Raw genomic sequence first — 21658 nt, forward strand, 5'->3', positions numbered from 1 at the left:
CCTAGGTTCCTCAGACCTCTGTGTTTTGGAATTTCTGTTCTGGAAATGAAGCTTCTCATTGCCTTGGGATCACGTTATATGCTTAATTCAGACTACAGATGTGTGTGGAAGTTTATGCAGGGAAGAGATGACTTAAATAGTAACACTCCAATGGTTGCATCCCTTTCCAGATTGAGATTGGGTTCAGGGGATTTTTCTTGCTCGCCTGTTTTATCATTTGCTGAAATGAGACTAACCATCTGCTCTTCCTATACCATGACAGAATGTGACACTCAAATACTCTCCCTGTGCAACTGGGAAGAGCTTTGCACCACTCACAGGGGATTTATTCCTAAGGGGATATCTGAAGGTGCTCATCCCATAGGTTTTGCTGGGATTTCCATTTTACTGGAAGTAGCATTTTCATTTTCTTACTTATTTTTAAAGAGCTGTCAAGAGGGCAAAGAGAGGAACGTGCTTAATTAAACAAGTTTTCCAAGCATGAAACACATGGTTTGGGGTTTTTTTAATCTAATTTGTGGGATCACAGTGTTCTTCAAGCATAATGATGGGTTTTTTTTAGCCAAAGGCAGTAATAACATAAATCAGAGTCTTGGCCTGTTCTGGTTTGTTTGGTTTTATTCAAAACAAGAGTGAAGCTAATTTACACAGCTACTGTACTGTATGTTAGAATCAAAGACACTAAAAGTATTTAGTGCTTGCCTTTTGAAAGGTTTATCACAAACTGTACTCCTACTTCTGCATGAACCAGTAGAGATCTTCCTGTTGCTGCCATATAATTTTTCCCTTCTAAGACTATAGGAAAAGAATATAGGAGAGTTGGCTCCTCAGGGTAAAACTGACTAAATAATTACACACTGAGATGATAAAATGGTACTGGCTAATGTTGCAAGGCCCTAGGCCATTTTGCTCATGGTTACTTGCTATAAAAAGCATAGAAAAGCCTAGTTAGAAACAGGCAGCTTTCTCTAACTTGCTGGTAGGAGTACATGGAAGGTCTTGGGGTTTCCAGGGAGCTGTGTGTGGCAGTGTTTCTTTGAGGCACCATTATACATACAGATCACTTTGCTGTTTGCTAGGTATCTCTATGAAACCTCCTTTTCTGGTGTTCTAAGAAACAGCATGTGCTATTGTGGTTGCAGTTTAGGCTTGTTCAGTGAATGTATGGTGAGTTAGATGGAAGTTATTTTTCTGAGTCTAATAAGAGGAATTTTAACCTCATTTTGATTGATTTGGCCCTATGGATGCCATACCTCAAGTGGAGTAGTAATTCAGTTTATCAGTTGTACCTATCCTGGTATTTAAAAGAGAAATTACTCTTGGTGTCCTCATAATGTATCTCTAAATGTAAATTGCATATAAAATACATATGCAGTAGTCAGAGAAGTTCCAAAATAGTATTTACAAGTACCAGGACAGATACTTCAGCCTGCCTCTGTTCTGTGCAGTATTTACTTTACAACTTAGAGTGCTGTGCTGCTTAGAATTCATACCAGATAGCATCCATTTCAATACTTCTGTGCTTGTTTGCTTCTTCATCTACTTACAATGCAAAGAAATCAGAGACTTGTTGAATGGGGGACAAGGACAAAATCCAAAGATAGTTTTGCCAGCTTTTGGGCTCAGCTTGCCAGCTATGAACCAGAAGGCAGGTGTTTAAGGATCCTTGGCCACTTAATGGTCAAAAACGTGTATGTGATTTTGCTGTCCCAACATACAGTTACTAACCCTCTTCTCTCCTTCCTTTGTTATCGCAAGCAAAAGAGAGAAGCATTATCAAGATGAAGCTATAGAAGGCTGCAGGAAGAGTGATATTGACAGATAAAGTGTTGATCTTTTAAATCTAATACAAAAGTAGCTTCTTGGCTAAGACTTGCATACAAAATTCTGAGGCTGAGTGCCATCATACTGTAATACATCAGTGATTGTGAGATTGTCTCAGCTGTGTGTATAGCAATTGGTTGTCTTCATTTACCAAAGGGTCTCTTGCTGTCAGGCCTGTTGGGTATTTTTTCCCTACAGCATCACAACAAGACCATGTATATGCAGGAGTCTGACCCTTCCATAGGAGGGAAGGAACTGCCACTGCTGTAGATGTCTTAGCAGCATTTTTAGCTACTCTGGCATTCTGAAAAGTGGTAATGTTATGTTATTGGTACATCTCCTTCCCAAGGTATAACATGGGGAGTGGTGAAACTTCTGTGTTGGAGAAGACTTCATTGATGTGTCATTTTCTGTACTGTTCATTGCTCTCTAGACTGCAGCCAAACAGCTTGCCCAAATACTTCTCCATTCCCTCAGTGAAGACTGTTACTGGAGCCCTTTATCTGATCCTCTGCCTGAGTTCATGAACAAGGAAGATCAGTCTTACGTTAGCAATCTTCTTTGTCGGAGGCCCGAGCTGTACATGGAAGAGAAGTAAGCATTCTGTTTTGTTTCTTTCTATTGGCAGGAGGAAGAAGGGTGTTCGGACACTCTTTGGTACTGCTAATGATGTCATTGATTCATGTAGTAGTTTTGTGTGTTTTTTAACCTCCCATCAACAGGCCTGCTGGAAAAATAAAACATTAAGCCTCAAATAGTTGAGTTTTTTCACAAGAAGGAAGAAAGTCTAACCTGTCTTAGCTGTCTTTGCTAAGAAAATGGAATAATCTGTTTATGGGTCGGTACAGCTCATCTAGGATATATTGCTGAGCTTTTAATTGTGCAAACCTGCAAAAGAAGGTATTGCCTAGCAAATGAATTATGCATGGAATGTTTCAAGTTACTGCTGCTCTTGTGAAATGAGAAAGGAGGCTGACAGGATAACTCTTGACCTTCCTCAGAAAAAATGCATTCTGTCTTTCAGTGCGTACTGCCCTCAAGACAACGTAGAAGAGGCTCTTCTTCTCCTCTTAATCAGTGAATCCATGGTAAGCCAAAAATGAGTTTGTAATACTAAGAGCACAAAGGAATAGCTAGCATTTCCATGTCAAGTCTTCTGGTTGGTTTTGTTTTTCCCTAGATAAATAAGAAGCAAGGATTTGGCTGTTGAACAGGAAATGCTATTTATTCCTCTAGTGGCATCACTTTTATTAAATGGGACACCAGAGAAGGGTTTTGGGGAATTCTAGAGAAGTGACTGGATTTACCATAGCTACATACAGGTGCTGACATCCAGTTATGTTGTCAGTAACCAGTTGTTTCCATTCAAAACAGCTGTGTGGATTTATGGATCAAGAATGAGACGAATGGAGCTTTGCCTAAAGCCGGGAGTGATGGTGGGACCTGTTGTTTGGTATTTGCAGTGTACAATATCCTGCTTGCATTCCTTAGTCTGCAGGGACAGTATTTTAGCTGTTTCAGTCCTATGTGATCTTTGGCTGTTTCTGAAGTTGATGATACAGGAAGCTTTGTTGCATGTGGAAACATTCATAATGAACTACAGTGAAATAATTAGGTTTCTTCTATTTATAACCCCTATTAAAAAACCCTTCAAGAGAAAGGGAAAAAGGTGGAGGAAAAACAACTGCATGCAAAACTGTAACCTTCGATCATGTTCTTCTTCTGAAGAGATGCACACATATAGAAAATGCATAAGCAATATTCTCTGAAAATGTGTCAGGAAAGTTACTTTGCTTTAAATACTGGGTGATCACTTGTAGCTCAAAGTGAGATTTGAAGACCTTGGAGCATCAATGGCTCTCTGTGGAACTGTGAAACAGCTTTCAGACAAGTTGAAAGTAGATACTGTGGAAAGTTTGTTTTGGTTTCTTAATTTGCTTTATTTGGTTCTTCTGGCTCAAGTCCTTTCCCATTCCTGCAGACTTCTTCAGAACATGAAATCTAATAGTGTTTGCTTTCAAAACTTGAGGAGAAATTGAAGAGGCAGAACCACTCCGGAATATATTAAGTTGGCTTTAAAGTCAAGTACATCTGAGTGTTATACTTTTTGGGGTTTACTGCTTTCTAGATGAAGTCTCTACTTTACATCTGCTTTGTGTTTTCAAGGGATTTTTTGCAGTTAGAAGGGCTTTTTGTAGTTGGAAGTGAAGATTCCAGGAGCAAAGACTTGTAGAACACCACATGTGGTTCTGTTAAAATCAAACCTCGTGTCAGCTTGGCTTGTCCAGGCTAATCCAAGTGGAGGAGGATCAGGGGTCTGGAGCAGTGACAGTAACAGCCATTCCAGCCAATAATGGGAACAGGCTTGCAGTCAGAAAGGCCTTGTGGGACCTTGGATTCCATAATCTCATTCTGCTGAGGAGAATGAGTTTTATTCAGTAGCATGTGAAATGATAATCTGGTCCTGCCACTAAGTTATGGATGAAGCAGCGTGAAAATGCTGTTGATAGGAAATGGACAGCTGTGCTGACTTCATGGTTAAATGAGTAAGCTTGTGCTTGCTTAAGTGCTGTTGTTTTTATACCTGAAGGCAGATTCTGCTGCATATAAAACACCTAATAATAAAAAATCCTGTAGTGGAATGCTGTGGGAACCATAGCTCTCTTTCTGATTTTGGGGAAATGGAACATCTGATCCTTATTCTTGTATTAGTAATAAATACAAGTTCATAGGAATACATCTGTATATAGAAATATACTTAGGAACCACAGTAACATCCTTCCTAAGTGAAGGAACAGAGGGAACAATCTGTTTGTAATCCATACATATTTTCCCTGTAGTTTAACTGTTACAGTACTAAGAAAGGGAAAATGTCTTTAACTTATGACATCTTTTCCGTAACAGCTTTGTTGTAGGCTAATGAGTTTTCTCATGTACAGGTTTGCTGCTTGTTTGAAGTGTTTTGTTTTGTTTCTCAGAACTTGCTGAAGCTTATGGAAAATGAGTTAGCAAGCAGCAGATTTCCATTTGAGGTCTCCCTAATGATATAATGTTAATGACTGAATAAAACATATTTTCCTTCCTGGAGAGAGTGTTAGTGGCAAACAGTAATATGTTGTTGTAGGCCAGTAAGCAGCATAGTTGGTGTTCCTGGTTTTTGGCTGGATTAGGCATTCTTTTGGTATTTGCAGTTATGAACTCCTTATAATGAAACAAGTATAAATTCAGTTGGCTTGCTGGGAGCTCTCCAGCTTCTCTGACACTTAATTGCTTGGTCAGAGCAAAACTCACTGGAAAGGTACTTTTCCTGTTGGCTTTTTAAGCAGACAAAAGAGCAACCATGCCATTATAATTATAGGACTCCACACAGCTGCTCCACATGTCTGTTGCTGACTTTTGCCACTCCAAAGTGGTCTCAAGGAGGGCAAAACTGGGGAGGAGGAAGGACAGGAGAATCATCAGTACATGAGGGGACACAGAGCAAAGATGTACTGGGGGGAAGCATAAATCATCAGAGAACCTTGTCATGGTTTAAGCCCAGCCGTAACTCAGAGCCACACAGCCTTCACTTACTACCCCTCCTTTCTCTCCCCTTTCTCAGAGGGATGGGGAGGAGAATCAAAATAATGTAACTCCCATGGGTTGAGATAAGAACAGCCCAGTAACTAAGGTATAACACAAATGACTGCAGCTACCACCAATAATAATAATGATATGGGAAATAACAAGGGAAGAGAACACAGCCACTCACCACCCACCGACTGATACCCCGCCCGACTGAGCAGTGATCTCACCCTGCTGGGTAACTGCCCCCAGTTCGTATAGTGGGCATGACGTGCTGTGGTATGGAATACCTCTTTGGCTAGTTTGGGTCAAGTGTCATGTCTCTGCTTCCTCCCAGCTTCCCCTCCTCCTTGGCAGAGCATGAGACTCAGAAAGTCCTTGGTCAGACTAAACATTACTGAGCAGCAACTAAAAACATCAGTGTTATCAGCGCTGTTCCCAGGCTGAAAGTCAAAACCACAGCACTGCACCAGCTACTAAGAAGGAGAAAAATGACTGCTACTGCTGAACCCAGGACAAACCTCAAAGTAAATATGTGATAAATGTTGATGAAAAGGAGACATGGTAGCTTTTTCAAGAAGTATACATCTATATAAGTTTAACACCTGGGGTTTTGTCCCACTCCTGTCATAAATGGAGGGAGGAGATCAATGCTAGGTAGATCGCAGCTGAAGTTCACTCTGTTTTTCTGCTTGTCTTGCCTTCCTAAGGTGAAGCTAACATCTGTGTGACTCCCCAGAAGATGTTATGGGATTTACAAGAACTGTTCCTGTAAGGGGAAAATGGAGAAAAGAAACCACCTTTAAGGTGGTGTTGTGAGGCAGACCCTACATTCCAAAAACCTTCTCTGGCTCTTAGTGGTGCTGAGTTCTGGCTTGTGATGCTGTCCCAGCTTTTCTTCTTATCCCTTTACCGTGCATTGGAAGGGAGCCTCTTTGTGTGTTTTGGTGGGATGAAGTGAGACTGTCTTCTAAGTGGGGCATTAAGGTTTCCTTCAGTGTTTCCCTCAGGTGGCCAAATAACATGGTTACCTCTTTCATAGGTTTGAAGGTGCTTCTGTGGGTATATTAACACTTACACTGACAGCTTTGGGGTCTGTTTCCTCCTGGCATTCTTGGGTGTGTTGCCTCCTGTATTCTTTCTGTGCCATTGAAAATGGGAACCTATTTCCATAAACGAAGGCATCTCAGTAAACAATGAGAAGCATCCCAGTTGTTGAGTTTGGCAAGTGCCTCTCCTCCATGCCAGCTGCTGCTTAGTCACGGTGGTTGGCTGTGGAGTTCTCATGAAGGAATCTAGTGAAACAAATCAGGCAGCCTAAAGATTACCACAGTCAGGGCTGTTTGTGGCCTCTTGGCTAAATTCTCATTCCTTATGCATAGCCTGAGTTATGGTATGGATGGGCTGTGTTTGTGAGAGGGAGGAAAATGCTCTCCTTCAGACCAAGGCCAGCTAATGACAGCCTTTACAAGCTCAGGCACTGGTAGAATGATGCATTCCTATCACATGGTGGAAAAATGGACTGGCCTATTTTTAAACCACTGGTCCTCTTGCTGCATTTAACCCATCCAAACCAGTGACACTGTGTGTGGGGAGGGCATACAATGACTTGCTGCAGTGTGGTTTCTCTGCATCATGCTGCCGATGGGAACAGCGCTGGTTCCACCATCAGGGATTCTGCTGCTTTGTGGTGCAGGGCGTAGACAGGGGAGGTTTGGCAGGACTAACCCTTAACTGCAGTTTTGTTTGTTTTAATAACCATTCTCAGGAGTATTCTGAGGCCACTGCACTGCCCCTTAAATCGAGACTGAATTTCTCTCAGAGCCAGGGGTGGAGCTGAGAATTCCTATTACTTTTTCTGTTTACTTTAGAGGTTTGTTGGGTTTTTGTGTGTGTGGTTTGGGTTTGGGGTTTTTTTGTTTGTTTTTTAGAAAGTTCTTCTTTAAAAATCTTCCCTTCTTGAGTCTGAGGTCCAGTGTTCAATCTAAAATCCCTTTGTTCAGCCCTGGTCCTTACAACTGGGGGCTATGGCTGATGTGGCGCAGCAAGCAAGCCAGGTAACAGGTGTGTATATATATATATGTGTGTGCATATATATATATATATATAATTATTTTTTTGGCTCTGTGTTCACTTCAGTCATACTGGAAATGAAGCTCCTTGTATCAAAAACTAATAAATTCTGTACCTGTGTAAAAAAAAAGTAATAAAAAATATTAGGAATGTCATCCCCATCCTATCTCTGATTTGAATCTCTAAATGCGATTTGACCTTGGAGAGCCTGAGAGCACAGAACAGATGGTGAGGGGGGAAGAAAGGTACTGGGGCTTGTCCTGTTCTTTTTACTGGGGAGGGCAAACTCATGGCTGTGAGCACGCCTTCAACAGAGTAAGGTTAAACCCATGTGTTTTTAAGCACAGACATAATCAAAACCTCTTAGCTCTACATTTCCTATCTATAAAATAATGCTGTCCAACAAATAGGCTGGCAAAGGGGAAGAATCTTTTATTGCTTATGTAGGGTTTTTTTCTTAATGACACCAAGCTCAGTGATGATACAGCAGCTGGACAACCATTGTGAGTATTTCCTTGAAGTCTCTTAGACCATGGCAGCTGGGGATAGGATTGCCTGCTCTGTTGGTTTCTGCCAAATCACAGTCGTGCACTTACAGTAGCAAGTTCACCTGTCTCTTTAACTGGTCTGCAAGGCAAAGGTATGTGTTTGGGACCTGCAGAAATGGATGGCAGGATGTTTCTAGTGGGAAATACATCACCTCTGTTAATTGTCTCTTACTAAAGAGTTCTAATATGAATTGCTGGAGACAGGGTAGAGAGAGGTTTTGCAGACGGCTTTGCAGTTGTAAGTCTTGTTTCCAAACTTGCAAGGAGGATGCAAGTTGCTGGAAGATACCTTTCTAGATGCAGATTGCTGGCAGCAAACATGTGACTGTGTTACCCAAGAGGGTATCAACAAATGAGCTTTACTTTCTGTCTCTGTGTTCCTTTTGTGTAGGGTTGTTGGGCTATTCTAGCTGGGGTAGAGGGGTATGTCTTGCTTTCAGTGATGTTTCCAGAATTAGTTCAGCTACAGTACAAGATGTTAAAATATACCTGGTGAGAGATAAGATATATCTATATTGTCATATTTGATAACAGTGACAACTGGCAAGTTTGCTGAGACATCTAAATGAGGTACCAGTAACTTGTGATCTCTTCCTTACTGTAAATGAGAAGGATGCCACACAGTTCACAAGGCAGTAAGTCTTCATTAGCTGTGGTTCTGGTCCCAAGTAAAGCAAGTTGTAGTATCTCTGTAAGAGGGGTTTTGTGAGTTGCTAAAGTATGATATTTCCTCTTTGTTCCACCTGCTTCCCATTTTCACACCAGCTTTGCAGTCAACCCTGAATATGTTAGGGAGGGGAACCCACAAGTGCTGTGTAGAGACCATCAATAACTTAGGTGCCAAGTCTGTAGCCTCTTCAATGTGAATGGGTTCTTGCCATTACAAAGAGCATTAATTTTGTTGGCAGTAGAGGCAAAACAGCCAAATAGAGACCCAGAGGATACAGGCTAAATATTTCCCAGCTCTTAGCAGTATCGTTGTCAATTGCATGGTTTCAAAGGCTTGTTGTCAATCTATCACACGTAGCATTTGTTTTTCTCTCTTAATGCTAGTATTGAATCACACCAATTACATTATTACAGTACACTGTGTAAAACATGCTGCCGGTTTGTATAGATGGGTTGCAGTGGATCTGGCAATTATGTCTATTATGAAAAGACACAAGTTGAACATTAGAATGCCCATGAATTAGGGGGCAGGCAGCAGGCACTCATTAAAGATTTTAATTGCTTTCTTTCTCTTCTTTGGGAAAAAAGCAGGGGGAGACATGTTTCAAAGTGAGCAATTAAAGGATACTTCATAGCTAATTGCTGAGAGAAGGGGCTGCTACATGGAATATGCTTTATTGTAATTCATACGATTGCTTGACGTTTTATTAAGAAGCACATCTTTGTACAGTGGTAAGATTTAATTTCCTGCAGTGTAACTGCATGTGTAATAACTGCTGAAGTAATGGCTGTTGGGATTTGTTGTGGCTCTTCTTCTTTCTACATGGAATAAGCATGTGATAAATAAGCTGTAGTTATCAGAGTCATTGATGTAGAGCAAATCCTCCATGGATAGATGGCTTATCTAGTTTTCAGGTAAGTGTGTTGTATATGCAGATAGGAAGGCACAAGCTGTCTGTAGCTCAGCAGGGCTGTTAGTTAAATTGCAGATCTCCAGAAAGGCAGATCTCTTCCCTGCTGTCATAGCCAGCATGGGTCTGAAAGTCCCACACTGTTGTATTGCTGTGATTTGGAGCCAGACCTAAAGAGCCCTGCTGAACCCCAGCTGTTCTGAGCCTGCTCAGGCTGAACGTCTTCATTGAGCTTCAAGAATGATACAGAGAGATTACAGTGGCTGAGTGCTGGGTCAGGCTGGGGCTACCAGCCTGTGCTGGAGCCTTTTGGGTACATGTGGCCTGCAGTCAAGAAAGGGAGGGCTGAAGGCACTTGATATCTTGTGTGCTGATCAGTCTGGGCTGACTGTAGGATGTGTTTCCTCAGCTAGGATTGGTCATGTCTGAGCCGCTTGCATACATAGCTAATTGCAACTAACACGTCACAAAATATGCTAATGCTATGCATCTGTGGGTTGCTCCATTGCCTAGGAATACCTTAAGTAAAAGGGCATTGACTGTATGATTTTGCTCTGTATAATGCAAGTTATGCTAACTCTGGTTGGTAACATGAGTGACCTCCATCCCACGCAACAGCCTTGAACAGGTTCTCTTCATGGTGTGACTCACCATCTCTCTCCATGTTGCTTGTGTGCTGTGAGGCATGTCTGTGTGACAATGGGAACAGCTTAAAGGGAAGAAGTTTAAAGGGGGTGTTGAAAATGTGTTTGTAGCTAAGTTTTACTGCCGCTTACAGTGGAGAAGGATAAGGTGATGTGGTAGGATAGATTGGAATTGCTGCTTATTTATTGATATGCTGTTTGGAAATCAGTGTTTTACACAAAAAGCCTTTTTCCATATGTGTTCAGAAAGATTAATGATCTGAAACAACAGAAACACAGGTATTGAAAAAACGTTGGTGTAAATGGCTTAGAATTTATACAGTCTCAAATACGAAATGAAGTATCTCTCTGTGAGTTTCAGTAGGTAAAATGTTCCCATCCAACAGAACTGGTGTATACCATGTTTCAGGAACTCTACAACTACTTTACACCTGTACTTACTTGTGACTGTCAGGATTTCTCACTGCCAAACTGAAGTTTAGGAAAACATAAACTAGGCCAAAGACAAGCAAGTTGCCTAATGGTGATCATCTGGGTCCCTTCCTTTTGGGAGAGGCAGGCCACAGAAACATGTTAGTTTCCCTAAGTGGGTTTCAAGAAAGAGTGATTCACATTCTCTTCCCTGCCCTCCTGTATGTAACTGCAGTAGCCTTGGGATGATGACTCATGTTATTGTGTTAGGCGCACTCCACGTTCTTGCTGTTGTTCAGTCAGTTTGTTATGACCTTTTGGTTTTGCTGGTTGGTTTTGGTTTTGTTCTGTGGTTTGCAGGTTTGTTTTTCTTTATATCCTATATATATCTGTGATTAGGTGGGAACTTGAATGATTTTATCGAGGGCAGCTGGAATTAGCAGTTGGAAATAGGCTCAGCATTAAAATTGGGGTAGAAGTGGTGATGAGTTTGTTCAGTGGTGACTTTTATGCATGCAAGTGATAGATTGTGGAGACCTTCTATGGCTTTCAGATTTGAAAGCTTGATCAAAATAAGCAGGTTTATGGCCTTCTTGGAAAGAATGTTACTCATACCTATGCATATGTTGTTTTTAACTGCTGTCTGCTCGGATAAAGTACAATATGTACAATATGTTCAGTATGACTGCAATTTTAGATTGTTGCATCCTTGCAGTATGTCTCATTCCTGCTTATTGTAGAATATGGGCATGTCTTTCCCTCTAATACCACTTTCTGTTGGCAGACATTAATGGGCCAGAACTCACCAGTTCTACTTAGTTTTCTATCTGTGCTAATGCATCAATTCAGAAATCATAGCTTGGTAATAGATGGATACCCAAAAAAGCATCAGGCTATAGCTGACTCTAATGGGAGGTTGATGGTGAGATTACAGAGCATGGGGGTGCTATCTCAGTAGCTATTTTCTACAGACAATTGTCATAACAATGTAACCGGTGCAGAAAAAAATGTTAATGCTGTTGTGTATGTGTAGGAGGATTCACTCGCAGTAAGGATTGTTCTGTATATGCTCTGCTTTAACTCTCTGAAGTAGCAATCTCAGAACTGTTCTGGATATGCCTGTAATGCCTGTTTGGTTTGGTTTTTAAAGTAGCAGTTTTGAGTTAAATCCAGACCCCAAATATCTATTTAATTATTTTATTCTTCTTTATTCCGTTAGGAAAGGTAGACAAGTTGTCCTTCTGTATTCTGGTTCCATGATATGCTCTGTCAAGTTGTTTTCATCCTCTCATGTAACCTATTGTTCTGAACTGTGGTTTTTAAAATCACAAATCAGGTCTTTTGCAGTAACATGGAAAAGAAAATCCCTTTTGTGGCTATAAGAGTTGGTGTAGGTTTATTTGTGCAGACACCAGGCTGAGTCTGACCTGTCAGTTTGCCTTTAACTGCAGTCCCTGTTTAGCTCTTGGTTGTGATTATGTTAGTTGTCAGTAATTGTGTTTGCTGTCTCGGCTGGAGGCTGTGATGAAGAGTGCTTGGAACTGGGGCATTACACAGATAATATCATGATGAAACAGCTGCAGCTTAATCATAATGAAATATGTGTGGGCTGTAAGGGCTCCATATTCTGGAAATCTTTATTATGCTTAATTCCCATGTTTAACCTTTTTAGGGAAAAATCTCCCTGCAATTAGGAAGAAATCGGTGCAAGATTACAGTCATAAATACTATAACAGAAATCTCATAACCTTCCTCTTTCAGGGAGGAACGTTTTGTTTGCCTTTGCCCCAGGTGAAACTGCTGGCAATCTGCTTTAATTTTTCTGATCTTTTAGATGTCTAGACCTGAATGTCTGACATTGCCACCCCTTTCAGCTGGGGAGCCCAGGGTAGTGTGGCTGGGCTGTCAGTTCATGCTAGTGCTCATTGGCATCCATGACTGCCTCTCTCAGAAGTGAGGCTGTTGGGGTGAAGTTTTCTGCATTGGGAAATCAGAGAGACTATTCCATTTACTCTGGGATTGAAATCTCCCTCTTTGTGGTCAGGAAACAGAGGCTGGGATCTTGAGGCAAACCTGGGTCTGTGTTATTCTGGGACATCCTTGCTAGACTGTCAAAAGTAATGTTTCTTTTTGATCTAAGCTGAGCAATACACTGATAGATTATGCAAAATTAACACTTACAAGATTATTAGTTTTTAATTATTTGGTATTGCATTGCCCAGACCTCTAATTACATTATATTGATGTCAGGCAAATCTGATTACTGAGGCAACCTGGTCAAATTAAAAACCAAAATGTGAGTAGCAAAAAGGAAGAAAAATATATGGTGATGGGAAGAAATCAAGTGCAGACCCGGAAGGTAAAATGTCAGCTATGGAAGCAGTTATCACAGTTGCAGACAATTGAAGTAATAATGAATATGGTTTAAGGATGACCTTGAATTTCCAATTATTGAGGAAATGGGATTTGGTGGTTCTGTTTGTTAATGCTTCAATTCTGTGAAACAAATACAGATGAAGTTTTCCTAGCAGTTCCTCTGGAGGTACAGCTATCTTTTTGAGTCTGCTTCATGTGGATACAAGGTAGTGTTATGGAAGCATCTTCCTTACATTGGGATGAGTTAAAAAGAAGCCATAAATCTCGAGATGGTTTTAAATAAAATGCTATGAATAGTGGATGCAACTTTAATGGAGGAGTCGGTTTTCTCTTGCCCTTTTCGGGTCTGATGCTCCATTTGTGTCTGTGCCCAGGCAAACCGGGATGCAGTGATCAGCCGAGCCCCGGACCAGCAGGATGACCGTGCTGTCAGCCTCCAGGATGCTTCTGCAGTCTACGACCTCCTCAGCATCACGCTGGGCAGAAGAGGGCAGTATGTCATGCTTTCCGAGGTACTTTCTCCTGGCTTCTGCTGAAACTTCCCTTTGGAATGTGCAAGCAAAACCCCTTTTTGCAGTAACTTGTCGGGGAAGGTGAAAATGAAGCTCACTAACTGGCAATTAGTAGAAATAGCTACAGATCTATGGCAGCACAGGCCAGAAATGTACACAGAGCTGTTTGAGGCATTAAAATAACTTATATGTAGGCTCTTGAACAAAGTGGCTGTTATTTAAAGTGCTGGTGTGTATTAGCTAGCCCCATTCACTGAGAAGAGGAAAATGGCCTAAGAAAAACCTGGGCCACTACAGATTGTTTCCCTCGACTTGATTACTGAACCAAGCAACAGTTTTGACTATATATATATATATATATATATATTTAAAAAGCCTGATATTTCTCCCAACATTTATTTCCCAGTGCTTGGAGAGAGCCATGAAATTTGCATTTGATGAATTTCACCTCTGGTACCAGCTTGCCCTGTCCATGGTGGCTTGTGGAAAGGTAAGGTTCAACCCAAAGCTCTTAGGAAGAGCATGTTTTTCCTGTGGCAGTTTGTATCTAGCTTATTTGTTTGAATGTGGGAGTAGGTGCCATCAGCTATATGGAAGGACAGTTCTCTCCTATTAGACTCCAGTTGCACTTTGTGATCAGGTGTATGCATTGAGGGGATTGAGTACTGTTCTTTCCATGTAGTGTTTGCTTCTCATTATCAAGGAGAAAACTGGTTTTGTGTATAGCTGTGGATTGAAAAGCATTATGCAGCTGTCAATTTTCTGCAGGTTCAACATAAATGTGCTTAGTATAATGAAGATACTCATGACTAAAACTGTCCTCACCTCACTGTGTCTTCAGGAAGCTGACTTAACCTCTTTTTAAACTGTGGTTTCTCAATCTGATCAAGGAAATGTCAATGCTTTCTCATAGAGAGCTTGCGAGGATTAATATTTTTGAAGTACTGGGTGCAAAAAACACTGTAGAGAAAGAAATGATGTGTGAATGTTTTCATGGACGTGTGTTTTAGTGCAAGTTTGGTGTTTGGGGTTTTTTGTTGGGCTTTTTGTTTTGTTTTAAATGAGTATAGTGTTTGTCAAAGTTACCAAAGTTACCAGCACTGGGATGGCTGAAGTCTGGTTGAGAACATTAGGCAGAAGCAGCAGGAACTTCCCTTTATTAATCTTAAAAGAGTGGACTTCCTGTAGGAAACATGGATGGTACAGAATTTAGCCTTTCATTCTGGGGGTCTCCATCTCCACTTATAGGAGGTGTAAGCACATTAATGCTGTGTGGTAGCAGACCACTTAGTATGGTCCTATATTCCATGCCCATGGAGTGAAGTGGAATCCATCTGGGCCTGGGCAGAGAACAGCAACTATCAATCATATGCCAAATGATAACTACTACTGACTTTTTATGGCTATAAGCTGAGCTGGAAAGAATGGCTTTGGTGTGGAAATGGGAAATTAATCTACTGTGTCATGCTTTTGCAAAGAAGTTGTCATATTGTGAGATATGAGTGACAGCAAAGATCAGAAGATCTCTGAAGAGATTCCTTCACTTCTGTGAGAATAGACAAAGCTTTATCTTGGAAGACTGTTGTTATGCATTATACTTCAATACAATAGTAGAACAACAAGAGGAAGTCAAATAAAGAGCATTAAGGACAGCTAAAAGTATAGTAAGCAGGACTGTGGAAAGAGTGATAGAATTGATTTTTTTTGTCTTAAAGGGGAGAAAAACATCCAAGAGAAACAAATCTTCAGAGCTCTTTGAGGCAGGGGTTAATTTTGTCTTATGGTAGGTAGAAGAAGACGGACAGCTTCCAGTTACAGCAATGCAAGTTCGTGTTTCTCTCTTAAGAGGCAAAAACAATAAGGGTAATGTTATCTGGACATGTTATAATGAAAAGGAGACATCAAAACTTCAAAAAAGCATATGAGATCAGCAGGGAGCTGAAGGGAAATGTTTAAGGAGAAAGAGGCTCACAAATTCCTACAGGAGTTCAGTACAAGTATTTCAGAATCCAATTCCAAGTGTGAAAATGATGGCTAGACTCAATCATGTATAGGGAAACCTGAAGCTGCGGGTGGAATACTTAAACAATGATCTTGGTCCCATGGTGTTAATACTGTGTGCTGGCCTATGTCAGGTGCAGGGTTTACAAGCCAGCTCCCCTTGGCATTCAGCTGGAGTTAACACATGTGTGCCCTCTGTTCCTTTGCAAATCCTCCAGATACCTGATCTCTTTAATACTGAGAACAACAATGACTGGATACATAGGCTATGATGGGAAGGTGCAGTATCTTCCCATAAACATAGGATTTGTCTGGGAGCTTTACTGGTTTTACAGGTTGTGTAACCTGCTTCCCAACAGTATTCAGTGCAGTAGCTCTACTGATCTGAGCAAATCTGGTTTTTAACTGCTGATTGTTGAGAATGATTGTATCCAGAGAGTAATTGTGGTTTGATCTTAGGTTAGCATGGAGGAGAGAAAGGCCTGTTATCCAGCACATAACACCTTGCACAAGAACTGTCCTCACATGTTTGCATACTTGTTCACCTTCCTGAGAAGTTACTGAATATTTGATGCTTAAGAGAAGATAAAATAAGAGCAACACAAGTATCTGTATCTCTCTGACTGTCCTATCCTTTCAGGTTATCACGTATGCCATGTCTTTCTGCCTGCGTTTTAAATATTTACAAGGTAGAATGGCCTGATCTTGCCTACTGATGTAAAAGCTCTAAATGTTCTGAGCCCTGTATGGGGCAGAGGGAATTCCCTTACCCAACAAGCCCATCTGTGCAGTATTTCACTTCTAATCCCAAAGTATTCCCTTAGGATTCCTGTCGTATACTCTGCAATGCGTCATCTTGCTAATGGGAGATGTGGCATACATTTTTATACTGCTTCACAGCTTGATGGCAGGACAGAGTTCATTTAAAAGTAAATGTTCCAGTGTAGCAGAAGGAACTGATGAGAAAACAGTGTGGTTTGTCTCGACTGCAGCATGCAGAGTACCCTTGAGCTTTTATAGGTAAAAGATCTGTTTTCACCTGTCTTGGTCACAGCCAATTCCTGATCTCATTTCTTGGTAATGAAATCTCACATCCTGCAGCGTAACTTGTTCTGCAGTACAGCAAATCATGCTCTTAAATCTTGTGTATGACAGGAACAGTTTTATCAACCTGCAAATGCTGGCAACTCTGCTCTCTTTATTTTAACATGTTTTTGGGTTTGCAGACTCTGACCTTACAATCACTGTAAAATCCTTGCTTTCTATTCTACACTGTGTTTGACTAGTGTTACTTTTGTTTTGTGTGCTCATCTTCTTCAGGTTAAGTCAATCAAGTTGCATTTCAAACTGTTTTCTTCATCTGCCAGCCAAAAAGTCGCCAAATGGTGACTGCCACATTTCCCCAGTGATCAGTCTGAATGTCAAGCCAGACACCTAGGCTCATTACTGTCTGCAGGCTTGAGTTTGTGTTATTCTAAAAGGCATGTGTCCTAACAAAACCAGAGACATCACCTCAGTAGGTTCTTACAGAGCAAGTGAGGCCTTAGGGCTTCATAAAACAGTGAATGAAAAAGCTCAGAGAAGCATAACCTTCCTCTCTGTCTTCTAGCCACTTAAGCAGTGGAAATAATGGCCTGACAGCAATTTCACTTTGCTGTGCTTCTCAACAGGTTGCATAATGAAAACAGTGTTGAGGTCTGGTTGTTCTTTAACCCATTCCTGAGGATGCATTTATAGTGAGCTGTGTATTTCATCAACAGAAGAAGCATGTTTATTAAAATGGTTAAAATCCACCATGAAGTTCAAAAGGCTCAAAAGTTGTAAGTGAAATAGTGGGAAAGCCTATACAATGGCAAGGACGTAATGAGAAATGCCTTGTGTCACCAAGTGCGGTTCTGGATACTCAAGAGAAAGGTTTAAATCGGTCTAACACAGCACCCCAATTCTGAACTGGTGCTGCAAAACTGAATGCTGAGCTCTTCACAGCTGCTTTAGATAGCTTCTGCTGGTAATAACCTTTGCAGTGTGTTAATACAACAGCCAGAGGCTGAGTGGGCATAGCAGCTCCCTGGCTCTGCTGCCATGCATAGGCAGGCTGGAATCTGAGTGGCGAGTGGTGTGATAGCCGGATGCCATCTGGCAGAGTCCTTAGGCAGGGAGATGAGGCACTGTCCTGCTGCTGCAGTAAAACCAGTGCAGGAGGTTACATCTGCTTGTCTCAAGAGTTTGAAAAAGTGACCTCTATTCAGCAGAATGGGGAAAGGAAGGGGCAAACTTATTGACAGAGGAGAGAAGACTTTGTAGTCTCGGCAGTGGTGAAGGCAGACACGGTTGTTTTGGGGCAGGCTTGTTCTCTTCTGCTGCTTCAGCTGCAGAGCTGTCACTGGGGGTTGTGGAGGTTGCCAGCACTCTGCAGACTAGGCTAGCTCTACTGACGTATCTGAAGTTGCAGGCAGAATTGTCATAGTGTCTAGATGATGTATTACAAGCGCAAGGGGTGTGAAATAGGGTCCCTGTGCACTTGCAAGCATTTCCCTGGCCTCGGACCAGTTGGATCAGTTACATGTTCCCTTGTTCAAATTCCTGTCCCTTTCTCCACCTAACAGCCTGACACAGGACCCAGCCTGGGTGTCCCAAAGTGTCACGGGAGCTCTCTTGGAGCAGAGGCTTATAAGTGCATTATGGGATCAGGCTGTAGCTTAAATTGACAGTACTTGAGAAAGTCTTCTAGAACTAGTGTGTCTTATCTTATCAATCATACTGCTTAAGGGGAAAGTAACTGATACAGTATGTGCCTTGAACATGAGGCAACACTGATGCCTACGTACCAACATGAGGCAACCTCTCTACCTATGTACCAACCAAGGAGACAAGATTTGTACTTAGTGATAATGATGTGCCATTTTCCTAAAGGTGATGAGGGAGAGATTCCCCAAGGATAGCTGAGAAATTAGTCTGTGAACACTGAGTCTGGAAGTGCTGGATACCCTAATTGAGCCATTGAACTTGCAGCAGTCTTATGCTGATCTATCATGTGCCGTGGATGTTTATTGTTAGTCTATGCAGTGCATAAACCCATTTTCATGCTCATATTTAGTGTTTCTGTTCACCCCTAGAAACCCACAGCACAACTTGGTTAGTGAATTAAAAGCTTTAGGATGTATACTTCTTGAGATGAAAGAGAGGGAGAGATACAGTCAGGAGCTCACTCCAGACTGAGGGTAGTCTGGAGCATCTGCTATGAGAGGATAATGTGCTGTTACCCCTCACCCTGTGTACTCATTTAGGGGATGAAGTACATGGAAGAAGTGCTCAGGGGCAGTTCAAGGGGTGGCTGGGAAGAGCCTCTCTGAGAGCCCAGTGGAGCTGGAGTCAAGGGCTATGCTCAGCAGGCCTTGCTCTGGGATTGCTGATGATGGTTAAGTGTTCTGGGATGCCTGGAATGCAGATGTCCAGTCCCTCCCAGCCCCTGTTGACAGAACTCCATCAGTCCAGTGCTTGCCCTTAGGACATTAATTGCTTCATTTTAGGAACAACTGCATTGTTGCTGACCCTCCCCTGCTAGTCCATGCTGAGGACACCACAGGGATAGTGGTCAACATTACCAGCATCATTAGGGTTGGCAGCAGGGGCATTAAGCTCCAAGTGTGGTACCTCGCAAACCCAGGCAGTTAAATCTGTTTCCAGCTACACAAAATGATCTTCTCTGCTCTTACCCCTTAGGTTTGTTCATCTTTAAGGCAAAGAGAGAGTCATACTTGTCTACCTGAATGGATTTCTTAATAACATACCGCTTCAGGAGGTGTCTGGTGATACACAAAGGGAAATAATTGCATCCTTCTTGGCATCTGTCATTCAGCTGTTTCCAGGGGGGAGTAGGCTACAGCTCTTACCAGAGCCAGTCTTGCAGTGTCACTGTGCTCCCTTTGGCTGCTCAGAGGCTCGAGATACTGCAGCCCTGCCCAGGGCTTGTGCTGGCAGCATATTTAGGGTTTTGAAACCAGTCTTACACAGACATGAACTCTGATTTTTGGAGCCCTTTGCAAGTTGCTGATACATACTGGTAACAGCCAAATAATGACAGGCTAATGCCCGAGCTGCTCATATCTCTGTTGCACCCAGAAAAAGGAATACTTCCCCATGCTTAAACAGTGCAGCAAAAGCAGATGTCTGTAGCAGCTTTGAGGAGCTTTCAAGTTTGACTCAGCCGTGCCTGTACTGCCAACATACAGCTTTCCAGAAGGTTAGAAGGAAAGTTATATTTAATACATAATTCTGCAGCAACAGCAGACGAGTTTTATGATTTAGGCTGTTCCTCCTCTTGGTTTCCTTGCAAAAGCTTAGGCAGGTTGCTAGGCAACTGATATAAAAAAGAGTACATTTCTCATTGCATTGCAGGCAGGAACCTTGGGAGCAGCAGAGGCCTCGGATGGCTCCTTAAATAGCATTGCTGGGGAGTGAAAGTTACAATATTGAACATTCATTGGTGAAAGATCCTGTTACAAAGGTCAGCTATCCAGGGGATATTCAATAGTTTGGTTGCCTTTGGTGCAAAGGAAAGATTAGAAGGGGGTGTGCTTGGGTGCTGCAGATAGGACAAAGAATAGGAACTTCCAAAGGTGCCTGACTATGGAGCAGAATACCTGGGTGGGCTTTATAATTGCCTTCAGGCTCTACTCTCTTTTCTTGACAGAAGGTGTGAAGTGAGAGATTTGCCACATTAGCAAGGACAAGTTTGTGCCTATAGGGCTTAGAATTTAAGAGGCACTTTAAAAAGGGAATATTTAAAGCTGCTTCACTCCAATGCTCTAATCTGCTCAATGAAAGGTAAAAGAAAAGGGGGAGAATTGCTGCTGCGTTGAGAGAAGTAAAAGCCTTGGGGAAGTAATGCTCATGCTGAGGGATTCATGGAAATCTGTAAATTCAGTTGAAAGTTACCACCAAAACAACTAATTCCAGAGTTCTCAATTGTGGCTCATCTGCTCTGTTGGTTCAAGGTCATTTATAGCTAGATTGCTGTGAATCCCAGAGTATAGGGAATAGTAGTGCTTGCATGATAATGGAAGATCCCCCCTCTTCCCCACAATCCCTTTGAAATAGTGCCGTTCTTACAATCAGCCGGGATGATGCCAGAAATAAAGCAGTGCTCATTGTAGAGATTCATGTATGCACTGAAGTGCCAGGTGAATTGGGAATGAGGTTGTCTACCAGAACTGCCACCTTGAGGAGCATTTTTCCCTCTGGCTGAGAAGTATTACCAAAGAAGCAAAGCAGGAAGGGTTTTTGGAACCTTTGCAAGAGACAAGCAACAGTTTATGGTGTGTCAAGTCTGCCTGGCATGATTTACTGTCTGGAAATTCTTCTTCCTTTTACTTACATTTGTGGTTTCTTTATCTTCTAAATATGAAACTGATCTCTGACGTCCTTTTGGTGCTTGGGTATGGTGAGAGAAAAGAGGAGGGGAAGGAGAATTGTGCTGGAGTGATGTGGAAAATCAGCATTTGGGCAGCATCTGTGCATTTACCATAACTGATGACAAGATCCCTTGAGCCTTTTGGCAAAATAAGGAAGAGAACTAACTGTAGCCTGTTCTTCTTTCTGTACTGTTCATGTGCAAGCATGTTTGAGGACTATGCTTGCATGCTTTGTTCTATAATTAATAAATGGGCAATGGGAGTTGTTTTTTATTTGGATAGCAGTTTTTCTTTACATTTTATTCCCTTATAGGATTCAAAAGTGTCACTGCTGTAATTACTTAGGGGTAGGTGTCCTTTCCATTCTTCTCCTTCCTCATAGTTACTTTGTGATTTCTTGCTGCATACTGAGAATTGCCCCCCACATATTGGATGTGGTACATAGAGCTCCTTCAGTAGTCTGTACTGAAAGCACCCATTTGCCAGTATTTATTGCTGCTTCTTGGAAACTGCCTTTCCTAATTTTCTTATATATAATTGTGGATCTTGTTTGTGATTTCTGTAGAAGAAAAATACTGTATGTAAGTAGATTAGGTGAGGAAAAATTGACAAAGAAAACCAGCTGCCTATAAGTACTGCTGGATTTAGGTTGGCTATAAAGGAAGGAGATCTTCATTGTGAGGGTGGTGAGGCACTGGAGCAGGTTGCCCA

General features: G+C 41.8%; 1 protein-coding gene across 2 annotated transcripts in view; it reads left to right on the forward strand.

The window, feature by feature from the left end:
* The window catches only part of TTC7A (tetratricopeptide repeat domain 7A), a 167710-nt gene that overhangs the window by 27063 nt on the left and 118989 nt on the right, over nt 1-21658 (forward strand). For both annotated transcript variants that reach the window (XM_034060407.1, XM_034060406.1), the window contains exons 7-10: nt 2258-2418; nt 2849-2912; nt 13395-13532; nt 13939-14022. In XM_034060407.1, the coding sequence (XP_033916298.1) occupies nt 2258-2418; nt 2849-2912; nt 13395-13532; nt 13939-14022 (447 nt within the window). The remainder of the gene's footprint in view (nt 1-2257; nt 2419-2848; nt 2913-13394; nt 13533-13938; nt 14023-21658) is intronic.

This window comes from Melopsittacus undulatus, chromosome 3, assembly GCF_012275295.1.
Source record: "Melopsittacus undulatus isolate bMelUnd1 chromosome 3, bMelUnd1.mat.Z, whole genome shotgun sequence".
Classification (NCBI taxonomy): Eukaryota; Metazoa; Chordata; class Aves; order Psittaciformes; family Psittaculidae; genus Melopsittacus; species Melopsittacus undulatus.